Source organism: Lytechinus variegatus, chromosome 8, assembly GCF_018143015.1.
Source record: "Lytechinus variegatus isolate NC3 chromosome 8, Lvar_3.0, whole genome shotgun sequence".
NCBI classification, from domain to species: Eukaryota; Metazoa; Echinodermata; class Echinoidea; order Temnopleuroida; family Toxopneustidae; genus Lytechinus; species Lytechinus variegatus.
Window position 1 is genome coordinate 40,938,609 of NC_054747.1, and position 18,963 is coordinate 40,957,571.

The 18,963-nt window shown below is 37.2% G+C and overlaps 1 protein-coding gene across 2 annotated transcripts; it reads right to left on the reverse strand.

The window, feature by feature from the left end:
• Positions 1–1,046: 1,046 nt before the first annotated feature.
• Positions 1,047–16,652, reverse strand: LOC121420506. Of its 2 annotated transcripts, none has more exons than XM_041615168.1 (7): positions 16,518–16,652; positions 10,747–11,064; positions 10,175–10,576; positions 8,793–8,882; positions 8,183–8,293; positions 6,018–6,086; positions 1,047–3,459 (listed from the first exon to the last, which is right to left on the reverse strand). In XM_041615168.1, exons 1-7 carry the CDS (start codon positions 16,576–16,578, stop codon positions 3,341–3,343), a joined length of 1,170 nt encoding a protein of 389 aa, XP_041471102.1. In that variant the 5' UTR covers positions 16,579–16,652; the 3' UTR covers positions 1,047–3,340. The 2 variants fall into 2 exon arrangements, with proteins under 2 accessions (XP_041471102.1, XP_041471103.1); XM_041615169.1 differs by having other exon boundaries at positions 3,384–3,459; positions 6,009–6,086; positions 16,518–16,650.
• Positions 16,653–18,963: the final 2,311 nt, after the last annotated feature.

Consider the following 18,963-nt stretch of genomic DNA (forward strand, 5'->3'; position numbering starts at 1 on the left):
TAGAGTGATTGATCCCAAACTCTAATATTAATTCCGCGATAATTAATTGGCACAAACAGGAAAGAACTAGTGGATCGTGTGTATTGGGTTACACTCCTATAATTACAAAGTTTGGTTCCCCGTATATAAGGATTTACCAAAAAAAAAATTATTGAAACAGTTACTAAAATGACTATCTTTACCAAATGACCCGATTCTCCAAATCCATCTTTTCTAATAATAACTTTTCCTAAAACAGTTATTTCAAGCGTAACATGTTTATAATATTCGAATTATGCAATTATTTTGTTAATTTACAGACCACTCAACACTACGATGTCTACGTAGATTGTTCCCAGACCCTGTAAACTATATACGGCATTATTTAGGAGCGATTCCACAAGTAAAACTACAGTTATATTGTCATTATATTACTAGACGCACCCTTTTACATGCATACAAGCAAGACAAAGTATATGTTTCATTGCCGAGCAGGTTCAACTTTGCAAGCATTTTTATAAGGATCGAGTAAGACAGGAACCTAGGCTAGATACGCGAGGTTCAAACGTACACCCAACCACCCGCCGCAGGCCTGCGCAGGCGCGGTAGCAAGTGAAAGGTGCTCCTTTTCCCGTAAAGTTGTACATTTCTTGCACCCCTACTTCTTAGTACGTACACAGCAAAAACTGTGGTGTTGCCCGGTGTACATAGAGACCACACTAGTTATTTTACACCGGTGTTAAATTGGTGGTGTTAGTTTTACACCTACAGTTGTTATTACAACACCTTTGGTTGTTACATTTACACTCTTTGATGTTATGTTCAATCTCTAGGGTGTAATTTTAACACCTCAGGGTGTGGTCCTCTATTAACACCATTGGTGTCAGTTTTGACACCACAGTTTTTACAGTGTATAGGAGTGTGCATGAGTGTGTGTGTGTGCGTGTTTCTGCCTTCCCTTATATAAATTATTCGAAAAACACACAACCCCGGCAAAAAACATAACGCAATAAACAGCGACACTTTCCTTTTACTATTTAATATCGTATTTATTTTGAAAGTCATCCGTGGAACAAATTGAAAGTAATTAAACAATAAACCTAATATGGTTTTTTTTATAACTACAAATATTACAAGCATGTTAATGAAAGATCCTTTCACAAATATTTTGGTAGAATCAATATTGAGTAATGAATGTTCAAACATTTTATAGAATGACACTCAATTGAACTAAAAGGTAATAATATTAGGAAAGATTTATCGTAAAGGCGACTAAATACATGAAGTACAAAAAAATTTGATGAAACCCAAAACTGATGAAGAGTAGATGACAAAAACCAAACATAAAAAGCGTCACCAAGAAAGTAATCACATGAATATTTTAAGGAAAAAAAAGAAATAGTGTTTTTCTTACAAAAAAAATCATTATCTTAATATCCTGATCTTGAGAATATATGTATTTGCTTTATAAGATTTGCGACCGAAATGGGTCAATTCAAACTCTTATTTTGAAAGGAAAACAAAAAGTAAATCATGTATGACAAAATCGACTAGACAGCGAAGCAGAATTAAATCAACTCATACAATAGGATACGCACACCGTCTTCTCTCTCACACACCCCATACACACGCGCGCGCGCAACTTCAAACATATACACACACACCCACACACACTCTCTCTATCTTGATCATCCGCTTGTGCATAAAATCCTTCATTTTGTCCTTATATTTATCACGTTTGTGAGTGCCAATTACCAACAATGTATTTGTTAAAGTATGTGCGTCACGACGTTTAGAGGGCGCTATACTAAAAGCGAGCTCGGCTGAAGTGCTGAAGAAGACACAGTCAGGGCTATAACATTTAACAATTCTTTTTTTATTATTATTGTTTACCATAACATTAAATCTGAAAATTTTGTCAATTGTAGATGGATGATGTCCAACAGAGCTGAATATACCCCTAAAAATGGTATTTACATTCCAGCTCTTCTGAATCTAGCTACTCCAAAATATTTCTTTAAAACTAAATAATAAAAAAAAGATAAAAGACATATACATATAGCGCCATCTACGTAGAAACAACGTATTCCTAGGCTAACTATTATATCTGATAAATACACTAATCATAATCATAATTAAAATTGATAGAAAAATTATGATATATCATTGCAAGGATAGCGGGATGGTTTGGAAAAAAAGAGGTGACCATGAAAAAATAACACACGATTACCACCCCCCCCCCCCCCCCCTCCGTTCCGCAGGCCCAAACATGAAGGATTTGTTTCTTATAAAGAAGCTGCAGCCAACTCACTTCGTTGGATAATGGGTGTTTAAAAAGATAATTACGCCCCGGATCATCAAATTTTCCGTACCAAAATATCACCAAGATGTTACACCCTCTAAAATCTGAAGTGTCGCACAAACATATTCTATACGCAAATCTTATCGTATAAAAAATTACAAAAGCACCAAATCAGCTGCTCTGGGTTAAATTTCGTACAGTATCTTATAATCAATGGAATTGCATTAGTTTCATCAAAACATTTCTGACCTAAGAACTAGTCAAACCTACATGTACTTGCAAACTTGCCCTAGTGACCAAGCACACGGGGCGTCATTTGGGTGACATATTAACATCAATGATTGGTCCTCTTGTGGCTTGCCTTGTGCACGTGAGCATTAGTCAAACTAAACATTTTTATCGCTAACAATACTGAGTGGATTTATACTACTAATTCACTGACATGCTCCGAAGTGAAAGGAAAGGGCAATAAAGGGAATTGACTAAACAAACCTGGCAAATTTCGGGTAGTATAGCTACTTATATATGCTTCTTACGAGAGCTTGGACATTTGATAGGCATTATTTCATCAATCAAAGAGGCATGTATCTTTAAACTAGAAGAAAAAAATCAAAGGCCTGTATCCAATGTTTTTGATTACAGGGTTCGATCTGTTTTTTTTCTGTTTTCCTTTTCATCCTATATTTTCTTAATTTTGACAATTTGGGGGGTTTCGTTCGACCCCCCCCCCCCCCCCCCCGTCCTGGCTACAGGTTTGACTTCAAACCGTAATGGAAAAAACAGACTTAATATTTATAACCCTTTCTCTTGCATGTTTTTGTTTTACTTATGTTTTTAACGGAAATAAATGAAATGAAATGAAGACAGAACGAAAAACGTCACATCATACCATTTGAACCGTCAGTCTGATGTTGCTATTTGGGGGGACAACTTTGTTTTGTTTATATAGATACATTAATATACCATTTTCCTTCTTTCACATTTTAAGAGACATGCATCGACGTTTGATAAAAGAATGCCTGCGATTATATAATTATGCTTTCTTGTTCATTTCGGCCATCAATCATCATGGCCACCCCCATCATCATGACTCGATCCACCTCCTCCACCACCAACGCTGCCACTTTCACCGCCGCCACCACCACCACCATCGCTGTCTTTCGTTTCGGGGCTCCAATCTGAAGAAAATAAAATCAAAATCAATTAAATGAAATGATTTTAACCAAAGAAGATTTCATTTCCGAAGTGGGGTTCTTTAGTGACATATCAGTGATATATCAAACATAAAATCAGAAAAGTGTTATGAATAATAAAAAACTGCAGTGTATCTAAAATGGATAGCTAAAGGTATTATTTAGCCTGAACAGGCTAAAGAATTCTGTATTCTCTATTTTGATATTTTTTTACTAAATGGAAGCTTAGTTTCAAATGATTTCTCCACGATTTCACATCAGACGTTATGTAATAAGTTCACACGACATTCGGTATTTCAAGCAAAGTAGTATGATAATTTTTTTGTGTTCAGAAGCTAAAACTGACGATTTTTTTTGTGTTGTTGTTGTCCAAAAAAAAACGAAAAAGGGGAAAATAAAAGTGAAGACTGATGAAATATGTTAGCTATTCCTCTTAACATTTTATCTGTGTTTTCGTTTTCAAACTATCAATCTTCTTTTTAGTTTTTTAGTAGAGCACACTTTCAATCTTTTAAAGGGAAAGTTCACCCTGCCAAATTTTTGTAAAAATGAAATATAGATATTCGCGAAGGTTTTTAGAAAAAATCCACCAAAGAATAAACAAGTAATTAGAATTTCAATCGTTTGATTTGTGACGTCATATGCCAGCAGCATCTTTATATAGCAAGTGGTCCCCCCCAAAAGAAATGTCATTTTCTCAAAAAATTGTAAAAATTTATATCAATATAAAAATCATTTCACACCCGACCATGAACAGAAAACAAAAATAAGTCATCAGGAACCAATGAAAAATGAAATGAATGCATTTTATATCCCGTAACATATGAAGCACCTGCTCGTTTATGAGGCCACAAGTCTAAAACTAAAAATTCTAAACTCTCTTAATCTTCAACGGGTTTTCCTCAAAGCTTCGCCAGTACTTATTATTATATTTTTTGCTATTTTCTACAACAGACTTTTCTTCGGGGTGAACTTTCTCTTTAAGTTGAAATGAATACGCTTCTCATTTCACATATTTCCTTTACCGCTTAGTATTGTCATCAGTACAACCAGAGGCGAAGAGAAGAGGAAAAACAAGGGAGGCTAAAAGGATGACAAGATTCAGATTTTCCTGCTGAAGGAAACGCATTGAACCACAGTGTAATCACAATGTGTTCGCTTTGTGTACCAAGCTGTGTCCACAGTGTGTACCAATGTGTTTCCAGTGTGTTCAGGATTAGTATCAGTGTGTTCTGTCGTGTGTTCACATTGTATTCACAGTGTATCCCCGCAGTGTGCTCACAGTTCATATCACAGAGTGTTCATAGATTATTTCGCAGTGTATTCAGAGTTTATCTCAAAATTGAGTGTGTTCACAGTTCGTACCACATTGTGTTCCGTCTATGTTCACAGTATAGAACACACTGTTAAATATATAAAATTGAGCATGTGGACAGTGTGGGTCGCATTTTTACATAGTCTGTTCTGTGAATGAGAACACCCAAACTGCCGAGGTGTCTGTCCTTGAAGTGAAATGATCTTCTTACTGTAATAACTTTCATCGTTACAGAGAGAATCACATATTGGCATAGTTCAATATCTGAACACACTGTGGACATTCACAATGTGGAGGTGTCTACAGTGTAGAATTATTCTCACACTGTTAAATTTGAACATTTTGATAGTGTAAATCACATCTTCACATGTCCACTATGTAAACACCCAGTGACCACACTATGAACACACTGTGAACACTCTACACACTATGAATGCGTACCCTGAACACACTCTGATCACACTGTGAACACAATGTGAACACACTCTGATCATACTGTGAACACACTACACACAATGAATGCGTACCCTGAACACACTCTGATCACACTGTGATCACACTGTGAACACACTCTGATCACACTGTGAACACACTGTGAACACACTCTGATCACACTGTGAAAACAATGTGAACACAATGTGAACACACTGTGAACACAATGTGAACACACTGTGATCACACTGTGAACACACTCTGATCACACTGTGAACACAATGTAAACACACTCTGATCACACTGTGAACACAATGTAAACACACTCTGATCACACTGTGAACACAATGTGAACACACTACGAACACACTCTGATCGCACTGTGAACACACTCTGATCACACTGTGAACACAATGTGAACACACTATGAACACACTCTGAACACACTCTGATCACAATGTGAACACACTGTGGACACACTGTGAAGACACTGATTGCACTTTGAACACACAATGAACACGCTATAAACACACTGTGAACATGTTCACACGGTGTTTACTTTACAGTGTGCTCACAGTGAAGTGAACATTGCGAGCACACTGTTAACACACTGTGAACGTACTGTGAACACGCTGGGGGTTATAGAATCTGTGTTGGTGTTTAAATCAACACCGACGTTTTCCAGTCTATCATTAAAGTCATGAAAGTGGAAAGGAGGTAGAGAACGTGAATGTGGGTATGGGGGGGTAGCAGGGAATGGGGTAAGAAGTTTATTTGCTATACCTACTTTACATACCGTTCTTTTCATCTTCTGTCCTTTTCTCGCCTCTCTCGTCAACTTCGTCCACTACACCAAAGTTATCATCTATAGAATAAAAAAACATTATTTCATCATAGTGTATTCACGGTATCATATCATATTATACAGAGTGAGTCAGAAAGAATGTCCCACTTTTGTAAAGTTAAATTGTTTAAAATATGAATATTCAATCATTAGTTTCATGATATGTCTTGATAGAGGTATCCTCCAAGTACATTCAGGTAACTTTTTTCATTTGATCCCCTGCACGCATGACTGAACAGCGGACAATCTTTTGAAGACTGTCAGATCTCACTTGCGCCAAGTTACAGGGTGGGGAATAACACTCTTTTGAACAAAGACAGTCCGACAGACTGAAACACACACACATACAAACACGTACACCCACATACACACAAACACACGCACACACACATGCGCACGCACTGCCAGACCCACTCAAACATGCACACACAAGCACACACACACAGACACACAAGCACACAATTACTGCAAACGTCCGTGAATAAATTCATAGGCAAGTGCAACAAAAGCACAAACATAGCCAACAAAAGACATAACCAGCAAATTGGATTTATGTGCACTTGATGATGATGATGAAGATCAAGATCAAGATGATGACAATGAGGATGACGATGATGATATGATGGTGGTAGTGAATGTGTTTAGGGGAAAGATTGTCGGGAATTGCCACTTAATCATTCAGCGATCTTGCTAAAAATCAATGCTTAATCAGAAAAGAGAAAATTATGAACCAGTTAGTACCATGTGTTGTTGTGTGTGTTTGTGTGTTCAATTCAATTCAATTCAATTCAATTTTCAATTCAATTTTATTTATCTCACTTCCATCAAACAAAAACAAATTGTATACCATATATATAAAAATAAGTATTTGTATCCATTGCAAAGAAACAAAAATAATAATACATATGTTGTGAAAAAAGACGTACACGATTAGGGCAACACATTGGAGGTTTTAAATAAGTATACTATTTTTCAATAGAAATTAAATTAAGATGAAAATGGAGGGACCCACTGTGTGTGAGCATGCCAGACTGTCTGTCTGACTGTCTTTGTCTAAAGCACTGTTTTATTCATCACCACGTAACCTGGCGCAAGTGAGATGTGACAGTCTTCTAAAGATTGTCCGATGTTCAGTCATGCGTGCACGGGATCAAATGAAAATGGTACCTGAATGTACTTGGAGGATACCTCTATCAAGACATATCATGAAACTAATGATTAAATATTCACATTTTAAACAATTCAACTTTACAAAAGTGGGACATTTTTATTCTGACTCACTCTGTAGTATATTACACTGTAAACATGCTGTTCAAAATTTTAGCTGGATGTTTAAGGCCCTATTGTATACTATAAACATTTAAACTGTTAAAGGAAACCAAAACCCAAGAAGAGAAGTAATCTTATTGGAAAGAGTAAAATGACAGGAACAATTTTTTAAAAAGTTCATCAAAATCGGTTTAAAAATAAGCAAGTTATGGGAATTTGAAAACTCTTGTTGTACTTTTATGGGCATCCTTCCAATTGGCAAACGTGCTTCAAAATGGCTGATTTTGTGGACAACTCTCCATTTGTTTTGTACACAAACTTTCAGATTTTCCTCCTTATCTTTCAAATTGCATCTTGCCTTCTCCTGAGCACAACATATGTCATGGGAGATAATGTGAAATATGTTACATAAAGGGGGAAATCTGAAAATATGTGTAGAAAACAAATGGAGAGTTGTCCACAAAATCAGCCATTTTGAAGCACATTTGCCAATTTGAGGATCCACAGAGTAAGTACAACGACACTCTTTAATCGTCCATAACTTGCTTATTTCATAACCGATTTTGATGAAACTTTTTTTCAAATTGTTCCTCTCATTTTACTCTTTCCAATAAGATTGCTTCTCTTTTTGGGTTTTGGTTTCCTTTAAAGAGGTTGTTAAGTTGGCCAAGAAAGATACATGGTGTACCATGAAACCTACTACACTATTGTTTATTTGTTTTAAGGAACTTTAAAAAATGTTCACGATTGATTAATAGTTGTCGTGAGAGTGACGTGCTTCAGCAACGTGTTACTTTATTTCAATATGTATACTAATATCATATCATACATTATATTTTACTATATACCTTTTCCAGTTGTTGTCCTTGATTCGCCCGCTCTTCGTTCGTCATCTTCTTCCGTGGTCGCAGCTTGTTTAGCTTGCTTCGTGTATTTGTATTTTTTACCTCCCTTCGAAGCTAAATAATCATAGAGAAAGGGGAAAGGTATATTTTGATCTGGTTAGATACTCATAATATAACAATCATTTTCTCCTTTAAATTTCAAACTTTCAGTATATGATAAGAAGACCTGATTCAGTATTCTTCCAGTATTTGCGGTAAGGTAAGACATGAATGAAAGACATTGCATCGGGAGCTCGTTATCTTGATGAAAATAAATAATATTCTTGATATAAATGAGGTGATTCATAACAAGAAACTACAGACTGAAATTCAATGTTTGAATAGCCGTTCACATGATTAACATATCAAAATGAAAAAGAGAATATGGACATTGGGTCCGTTGAAAAAGCAGCTGCAATTAAATTAATTGCTATCTAGGGTAGGCATAAAAAAGACGATAATATGGATTACCAGTATGGAATAATATGAAAAAACGAAACAATTAACATGTTAGTATAACATAGAGAATCATAATACCGATGACAGGATAACCAATGAAAAAAAATATACATACCTTCACGCTTCTTTACTCTGACGGCGTAGATGATGAAGATTACGATGATGACAAGGAATACGCACCCGATGACGATGCCCACGATCATACCTACACGAGAAATAGAGGAAGATGGAAGATAAGATTAGAATCATGACCTTAAACAAATCTAATCCGAACAGGGACCTAATATAGGGTCTGCAAGCACAGACTCGTATTTCCCACTTAACAAAACCATGTCTAGAGTTAACACTAGACACCAAACTCTCGCCTGAGCCTCGGTACAAAGTAGTAGTCTAGGATAGTGTCACATATTGTGTTCAGAGTGTATTTACAGTGTGTTCATAGTGTGTTCGGAGTGTGTTTACAGTGTTTTCATAGTGTGTTCACACTGTGTTTATATTGTGTCCACAGTGTGTTCATAGTGTGTTCATACAGTGAGCATGCTCATATTGTAATCACAGTGTGTTTTCATAGTGAACATGTAAAGATGTGGTTGACACTATTGTAACGCTCAACGCAAGCAGTGTGAAGATAATTTCACACCTGGACACACCTACAGTGTTACTGTTAACAGCGTGTTCTCATTGTCGACCACGTGAAGATGTATTTCACTCTCGTAATTTACTCAAATTTAACAGTGTCTCACTGTGTATTAAAGTGTTCACGATGGGTTCATGTAACTGACTGCGTGAAACATGATTCACACAAAATGCTCAAATTTTACAGTGTGAAAGTCAATGTTAGACATATACACGGGACTAGCGGGATTTCTGGTCTAAATATTTTTCAAAATGAATTGTGAAAACAGAAATTATGTACTTACCACGATTATATGGATGAAAGTCTAACGAGTGGCAGTTTTCCTGACATCTGGGCACAGACTGGAACCTCAAAAAAAACACGAAAAGTTCTCTCCTTCTGCCCCCGTCTCGATCGGCCATTTTTTTATGAATCGTAACAAAATGGCCGATCGAGACTGGGGTAGGAGAGAACTTTTCGGGGTTTTTTGAGGTTCCAATCTGTGCCCAGATGTCAGGAAAACTGCCACTCGTTAGACTTTCATCCATATAATCGTGGTAGGTACATAATTTCTGTTTTCACAATTCATTTTGAGAAACATTTAGACCATAAATCCCGCTAGTCCCGTGAGTATGGTCAAATACACGGTAAGCCCCTGGGCTCCCGCCCGCTGCGGGCGGGAGCTCCCTGGGTTATGTTGGACACTATCTTCTCTATAGTAGGGATATACACTCCCCTTCACAAAATAGTAATTATGATATCGTTTTAGGTAAATCAATCATATTCTACAGACTGACTTCATTTGAAATTTTCAAAAGGGACAGATATCCAAATCATACGATTTTATCTTTTTTTTTTTTGGGGGGGGAATATATCCTCACCGAGATTACTTGAACCACCGTCGCCACCATCATCACCATCCGGGTCTCTCTTGGTGGGATTCACCCCATCCTCGTAGACCTGCACCAAAGCTCGTAGCGATTTCGTGCGCTCATCGCGAAGGGCTTCCCCGGTCACAGTGCAGACGTACGCGTCGTCTTGCGGACGAGCCTCGATCGTAACGTACGCACAGTAACACCCTTCATCACTAAGCTGCCAGTCGATGTTGATAGGATCGATGACGCCATGAGTCGAAGACCACGTGATCGTCACATTTGGGAAGAAATGCTGGACGGTGCATGTCAGGTTCGCCATGTATGTTTCGTTGGCGACGTCAATACGGCAGTCATCATCGACTTCGTTGTTCGTCGGACACTCTTTAATTACTGGCTCGCTAGCCTCTCCTAAACGTAAATAATACAATTCATAGAAAAGTTTTATTGCATTCTGTGTTACAAAGTGCGAAATATAGGTTTATAAATTACAATGTTTAACGCTTCAGGTCTAAGTCTGAGAGTAAAAAGTAATTTTATAATGTTATTTTTTAGAATAGATAGCGATAGAACAGACTTACGGTAAACTTTTACTTCCGATGATTCAAACTTTGCGGTACCTCCGCCGAAAGCGGCACACGTGTAATTTAGAGCATCTGAGATAGATATGTTATTAATTAACAAATCAAATTCCTGCCCGTCAACAGTCATATTGTATTTCCCGCCAGGTTTAGGCAATGTGACTTCACCATTTTCGGTCCAACTCGCTAGGGGATCCGTTCCAATACTCCACGTGACTTGTGATGGGCTTCCCGTCACCTGACAAGAGAGGGAGGCAGACCCGTCATCCACCCAAAATGTCGCGCTCTCTGGAACTGTAACTTCCTGTCCATGACAGTCTGTTGAGATATGAAGCAAAAGGGAACAAAGTGATAACGATTAATCTACTCTGAAAATACATTGAATGCACCAAAACAAATGTTTCAGTGATTGTCGATAGTTCACATAAATCTCTAAACGAATTAAATCACCGGTCGTGTGGTCCAGTGGTTAGAGCATTGGGTCTCACAGGCCTAATTCATTCCCTACAGACTCATGTGTTAAATTTGCACTTTAAAAAATTCATCAAAAAAATAAGGATGAAATTCGGGGGTCGAATGTTTACTACCAGTGGATAGGATTAATATCTAGCAATCCATATCTGACCAGAAAAGGGTCCCTCGACCGGCTCATTTTAAAAATAAATTGGCGTGTTTGAAGACACCGTCGGGGGAGCAGATTCATCAACTCAAACAGCAAAATAGCCGTAATCCTTCCGCCAGTCAAAATATAGTCCAAAATTGGTGATATTTCTTCCCAATTAGGGAAAAGGAAGTTCAGTAATTACCAAAAATAGAATCAGTGTTAGATAGACAATCATATGCATACACTTTGTCAATCAGCCATATCAAAACAAAAAAAATAGCAATGGGTTGGCTCGAATGAATATCTAGGGCCTGCCACTAGTGATTAGGCACGTGAGACCATTGTACTAATAATCGCAAGGTTGTGAATTCGAATCCCAACTCTGCCATTTTCTCCACTTTGATAAAAGGCCCGAGAGTGATATCTGTCATCTATAACGTCAGCCACTATGACTGATTAACCTAGATGTAAAATATTTCAGGTAATTGGTTATATACCAGCTTGGCGTTTACCAGCAAAATGCTGTCCTGCCGAGTTCCTACGGGAGTTACCACAAACAGAAACAAATCATTTTTTTTTTCATATTAATATAGCATACAGTACATCCATTAACTCTATTCCTAATGGAGGGCCAAGTGTGTTCAAGTTGTGTTGTAAAAAGATACGTTGCATTAATGAATATAACTAAACAACTGTGGAATAAGCTTATATGCAAATCACATGATGCATTTAGTTTTTTCTGTTCTATCACTCACTCAAGGACAAAATATGAAAATCAGATTCCACTGGCATGTTTCCACTTTCGCTAACTATGTCAGATGATTGATTCAGAATTATCAGTTTTGCTTTTGCTTCACTGCACTGCTATCAATCTGTAATAATTACCTCCAATACGATAAATTGCCTAGTGAAACAATATATCAATTTTGGTACTGCACAAGATAAGTAAATTGCTCGGTCAAATCAGGTTTTTTTTTTCTTATAGACTTGAACATGGACTAGGTAAATTTAAAACCGAAAGGAAAGGGCGTGCGCGTCTGTTGATATGCGTGTGGATGTGTGTGTGTGTGGATGTGCGTGTGTGCGGATGTGTGAGGGTGTGTACGTGGGCCCGAGAGAGAGGGGAAAGAGAGAGAGAGAAGGGAAGAGAGAAATAAAGTGAGACAGAGGTGGGGGAGAAAGAGAACCAATGAACCACCTTTTTTTCTTGATTCCAGCTCCACTGAAGACATGTGCGGAAATCCAGGGGGGGGGGGGAACAAGGGGGACTTGTCCCCACTACCTAAAATAGTAGGGGGACACAATATCAAATGTTCCCCCTACTATTTTTGTTTTTTATGACGGAGAAAAATACATCACTTCACAATTGAAAAATTACATGTATTTTGGACTAAATGACCTTACTTTTTTTGTGAAAACTTTTTTTACTTGTCAAATTTTGTTTTGGCTAGAATAACCTTTCATTTTGATGAATACCCTTTTTTCATTGCTTGTTAAATTTTCCACGCCCTGTTTCCCCCCTACCATTTTGGAGACAGATTTCCGCCCATGACTGAAGATCAAAGTACACCCATATATTACAACTATCGTAACAATCTCAATGATAAATGTTTAACATTTCTAAGAATTATGAATGATAGTACAGACTACTGATGCTCTTTAATATCAAACAATTAACTTCCAAGGGCGTAACACAGTATATACATTATATGCCTAATGGGTTATCTTGTCATTTAAATCTTATTTATGAGTTTCACCTTTCATGTTAGTTGGTTATAATATTTCATTAATACTCCACTGGATGCTAGCTTTCACTTGGAGAAGACAATGTATAAGAGTGTATAAGATGTATAATATTCTGAGTAAAACATGTATAATGTTTTGAGTATCTTTTTATTAAAAAAACATGTACTCAAATATACCTCCAATGGTTTGATATTACATAATAAATCTCAAAAATGGGCTGTAGAAGTGTCATGAAATATACAATAATGTGCACAGTTTCGACGTGAAGATATTCTAATAAGGGGTCGAGATGACCAAAGGAAACGATGAAGCAGTTTTTGTTTCTAAATGTTCAGCAGATGTGATATACAGCTACACGATGCAGTCATTTCCTTTTGATGTTCTTTTTTTTCTTCATTATACGTCCACCCATTTCTCCCCTCCTCTTTTTTCACCCGTCAGTCATCCCTGTCAACTCCTTATGAGGACGCCTCCTTTGTGTTTAGTTGTTTTTACTTTGGTTTTACTTGAAAAATTGAATCGTTTTTAAATCGGGTCTTAACTTCCAGCAAAATGAAGTATGGCACTGTCTTTATCTGGATGTAGCTATTAAATGTATCTGTAATGATTTTGGTTCATTTTTCTCTACATGGTCAGCTAGCAGTATCATAATTTGTTTGCTGCAGAACGCATATTCCGAGCTCATTGATATTGAGCGATTTGATTTGAATTTGATTTATTTTATTGAAACACGGTAAAAGCCCTCGATCAGTCAATAGCTGGTTTTCAGAGAGGCCGTGCAATATACAAACAAATACAAAGAATAACAAATCATAACAAAGTAAAATAAGTAAATAGCCTACGAAGACGTAGGCTATTTACGCATCCCCAATCGACCAATCAGCATGGTTCATTTAAAACAAAAATAATGTTGCTGGCTCCCCATACTAGATATAAATTCATTGAATAAGAATAAGCTCCTTTCGGACTATTTTTCTATGTGTACATAATGACTGGTGGACGGATCATTTGCCCCTGTATTCACGGTATTGGCTATAGTGTGTATTTTCATATTATGCCTGAGGTCTTAAGGCCACCGCACACCTTACGACAGTTCGCGATCCGACTTTGGAACAAATCGCATTTTGCTCATTTTCTGAAAAAGTGAATGGAACACATCATTTTATTTGAGGTTAAAAAATTATTTGAAAGAATACTAACATAACCATTTTGAAAGATTACAAGCCTTTATTTTAGAGTAAAGGCCGAATTAGTTTCAAATCGTAGGCAATCGTACGACTGCTATGACGTCATTACGACTAGATATTAAATTCGCTTTAAGGATGATATCACAGTCACAGATTTGGACACAGGTATTAGTACGATGATTTAGAACATTACGTAGAAAGATATTCCAAGTCTCAATATTTGCATCAAATTCTACTATTTTTATTTTGTATTTAATTTTATTCTGAAATCGGGTCGCAGGCCAATCGTAAGGTGTGGGGTCGCCTTTATATTAGGGGCAAGATAGTCTGGATGAAATGATTAAGGATTGACAAACGAAATGCAGTTCACCAAACTTTCTTTTTATCTCGACTAATCAATAAAACAAACAACATGTCATCACGTGAGAAACTGTAACCAATCACAAGAAGGCTGATATAGCATTCTATACGATTTAAAATAGAGAGGAAATAAAATTACATCGCCGTGGTAACAAAATATCAAGGCCTCTAATTATCATGCCACAACGGATACAACTATAAATACTGCATCTATCAGTCTACAGAAGTTATTGCTACTACTGATAGCAATATTACTTTCTATACTATTTCTTATACTACTACTACTACTACTACTCGAGAGAACTGCTGCTGCTGCTGCTGCTGCTGCTACTACTACTACTACTACTACTACTACTACTACTACTACTACTACTACTACTACTACTACTACTGCTGCTGCTGCTGCTGCTGCTGCTGCTGCTACTACTACTACTACTACTACTACTACTACTACTACTACTACTACTACTACTACTACTACTACTACTGCTGCTGCTGCTGCTACTACTACTACTACTATTGTAACTACTACAACAACTACTACAATGCTAGAAGTTATTGCTACTACTGATAGCAATATTACTTTCTATACTATTTCTTATACTACTACTACTACTGCTGCTGCTGCTGCTGCTACTACTACTACTACTGTAACTACTACAACAACTACTACAATGCTACTTCTACTACAGCTGCTACTACTTGCTACTACTAGTACTTCTAATACTACTACTACTACTAGAACTACATGTGAGAATAAATGAAGCTTTTATTGCTAATAATTATGATAATATAATTATATCAACAACTATAAAAGATACAAACTACAAAGATAAAAGTTAAAGAATAAAGAGAAGACAGCGAAAAGTTGGTAAAGCATGGTGCGGTAAAGGGAAAGGACGATTTTGATGAAAAATCTGGGAAGTAGAATGAGAGCAAGAGATTAACATAATTGAGAAAAAATAAAAGGTAAACATGGGGAAACTAGCGAATGAAGAGGCAGAAAAAATGAATTAATGACAGGGGCAGATAAAGAAATGACAGATATATGACGCATCCTTAATCACCTTCAGAAAGCAAAATGGGCAACAAACAGACAAGTTGGCATAATGAAAGATCAAGGGGGATAAGAAGCTAATTGGATTTATGAATATAATTATGATTTCCATGATCTAAATAACGTTCGGTCAGCTTTTACAATACGGAGTTTTCGTTTTAACTATGGAGAAACTTGCTACAGCGCATCGACTCCTTTGAAAATGCAATTAAAATCATGGAGACCTGAGAGGCTGTTTTCGAAAGTTGGTCGACCGGGATAGCTTCGGGATCTCTTGACTCTGGACAAAGACACATTTGTAATTGTTCGTCCGGTGCAAATCTTCGGATGATAGCTCTCTATTGAGAATTTAATTGCATTTTATAAAGAATTGGTGAGTTGTAGAGAATGTCCCCGTAGAAAACGCGAAAACTCCCTAATATCTGTACGTCAATGGCAGTATTAATCACGCTGATGGTAAAACCAAAAAAAAATTGAAAATGTAAGCCTCTCATTTCACAAGACGTTCAGACTAAGATATCTCCAAAAGTGACGTTATAGTCCATTCAAGAATAATAGCGAGGCTACCTGATCTAAATTTGTATGTAAAATGGACAGTGCGTAATCCATCTTCAATTCCCAGATGGAATCATAAAAATGCTCCTATCGAGAGAAAAATCTAGCTGAATTTAAGGAGGACTTTGGAGATAGATGTGTACCAACACCATATAGATGCCAGAGTACTGATCTGACATAATTTCCTAATTCATCTCTATGCCAACATCTATCTCTTACTTCATCATCAGGGATAATGTAAAAAAAGATTATTTTAACTCACCTTCAAATAAAATCCAGCTCACTAGAAGGATAAAGAGGGCTTTCTTCCAAATATTATCCATCTTGGGGGAGATGACGTTCGCCCTAATCCAGAACTATCTCAAAATTTTTCAAACTCGCTGGAAACTGTGTCCGGATCTTCCGCCCAACTTAGTCTGGCGCAGACGTGCGTGCCCGTTCAGCCCTTTTTAATGGCGGCAAAAAAATAAGCGTTTGGTTTGGATTCAAAGTCCAATAACAGGTCTAGCTTCTTTCGCTTTTGTCCTCGCCCACCCTGAGTTCAAGTACAAGCATGATGGGTAATTTAAACACCATACCGTTTACATTTCATGTGCAATACACATAGGCAGTCTGATAAACTCATTCTATTGCAATGTGTCATGAATTATATAGTTTCATTTCTGCAGTCTTAAGCTATAGCCTAAGACTGCGATGGGTGGGGACATAGATATTCCATCAGAAACTATTTCCCAATCTCATACAATTCTTAACCATTCTTTTATTTACTGAAATATATGTTTTTATGATCCACAAGATCATAACAACAAACATTTTTGTTCATTTAATTTTTATAAATTCAATTTTAACATTCTGGCAGGCGTACCTAAACTTTTTGTGCTGTTAAAGTCATTTTGTATTAGCAAGAGAGAACTTCTAGCGCGTGGAAGGGGAATCTATAACTTATCAGTTTTGTTTCATGAATCCTGTGGTAGAATTAACTGTTTACAGGAATATTACCATCGTGTATCACAAACTAGCTATCATTCAGTCGGCATGGTAAGGCCGATACTGAGTAGGTTTTCTCACTACGATGCATTTGGAATTCAAGAAAACAATAAATCAATGCATTGAAAACGTGCATTAAATGACAATGAAAAGTTGGAAGGTCTTTGTCGATAATTAGTGAACCGGAAGAGCATTTCCGTAATAAGTTTCGGAGCTGATGAAAAATTGTCAATATGTCGTTCCTCCTGAGTCTGGGACGAAAGACTGCTCTTTCGATTCACTGATTTTCGACCAAAAGACATTTTGGTTTTTCATTGCCATGAAGGGCATTTAACAATACATTTATCTATTCTTGTATCCGCTCTACGTCACGATGCAAAAACTCCCTAACTCGACACCAAAAATGAAAAAAAAGACCCCTAAAACTCATGTCCAGAATCAGCTGCCAAGATTAGGAAGTTTATACAACGCGACGCAGAATGGATCCAAGAACATGACACTGTATTGCCAATTGTCCTTCCTAATACAACAAAAAAGTCTTTGTCGAAAACTGTAGTTTCGTCCTTGACTTTGGTCAAGCGACAAATTTGCAATTTTTCTTCAGCTCCGACATGTCCGAAACTTAGGATAAACTGCTCTTCCGGATCATTAATTTTCGACAAAGGCCTCCCAGCTGTTCATTGTCTCTTGACGGACATTTTCATATTACTGTGTTCTTGAAATTGTCCTTTGTCGCGTTCGAAAATTCATCAATTGAGACAAGATCCGAGACACAATTTCACGTCCTTGTTAAATATTGATTTATTAGAGACCTTTACATGTCTTAAAACACGTAGTCTGCGCCCTGGACGGTTTTTAATGATTGGACAAACCATTGGCATGTATCTAGACCACGGATCTAGACCCGCGTGCACATACATAACCAACACACACGACGCACTCCAATGATTCACTTTTGGACAGTGATTCACCTAACCCACTGATTCACTTTCCCCAAAGGCGTGTGTGTGTGGAGATGCCGTGGCCGAGTGGTCTAAGGCGCCTAGCAATACATGGAAAGTCCGGGGTTCGATCCCCGGCCGTGGCAGCTATGCCCATGAGCAAGGCATTTAATCTATAATGCTCTTTTATCCTGCTTTCAAATAAATCAAAATGCTACATACATTGTTGGTAACTAGGTGTGCACTTGTATTTAAAAAAAGGTGTGTGTGTGTGAGGGTGTGTGGGTGAGTGTGTTATTTGTTTAGTTGTGTGATTAGTAACCGTATACGTACAAAATAAAAGCAGTCCAAGAGGTGGACTTCAAAACATGCAACACTGGCTTGGGAGTAGAATATAACCATGGGCTACAACAGTGGGATTGTAATAATAATAATAATGATAATAACAACAACAATAATAATAATAAAAGTAATAATAATAATCATAACGGTATATTTATCCATGGTAGCCACTTCAGTTCCGAAAACTGTTCTCCCAGCGGACCCTCTGCTATGGAAGCTTAAAAGTGCCACCGAGATGTTGAGATAATTATCTCGGGAAGTCGACATCTTGATAGCAAAAGATAAGATGACGAGATCCCAGATCTCATCATGTCGACATCTTTTAGAAGAGATGATGAGATGACAAGATCCCGAATCTCATCATGTCAACATCTTTTAGAAGAGATGATGAGATGACAAGATCCCGGATCTCATCATGTCAACATCTTTAAGAAGAGA

Coding starts and splice junctions, on each gene's coding strand:
- LOC121420506 (XM_041615168.1), bottom strand. CDS start 16,578: ATGGATAATATTTGGAAGAAAGCCCTCTTTATCCTTCTAGTGAGCTGG. Junction 8,883..10,174: donor CGGTGGTTCAAGTAATCTCG/GTGAGGATATAT, acceptor TTTCTCGTGTAG/GTATGATCGTGGGCATCGTC. Junction 8,294..8,792: donor CAGAGTAAAGAAGCGTGAAG/GTATGTATATTT, acceptor ATGATTATTTAG/CTTCGAAGGGAGGTAAAAAA.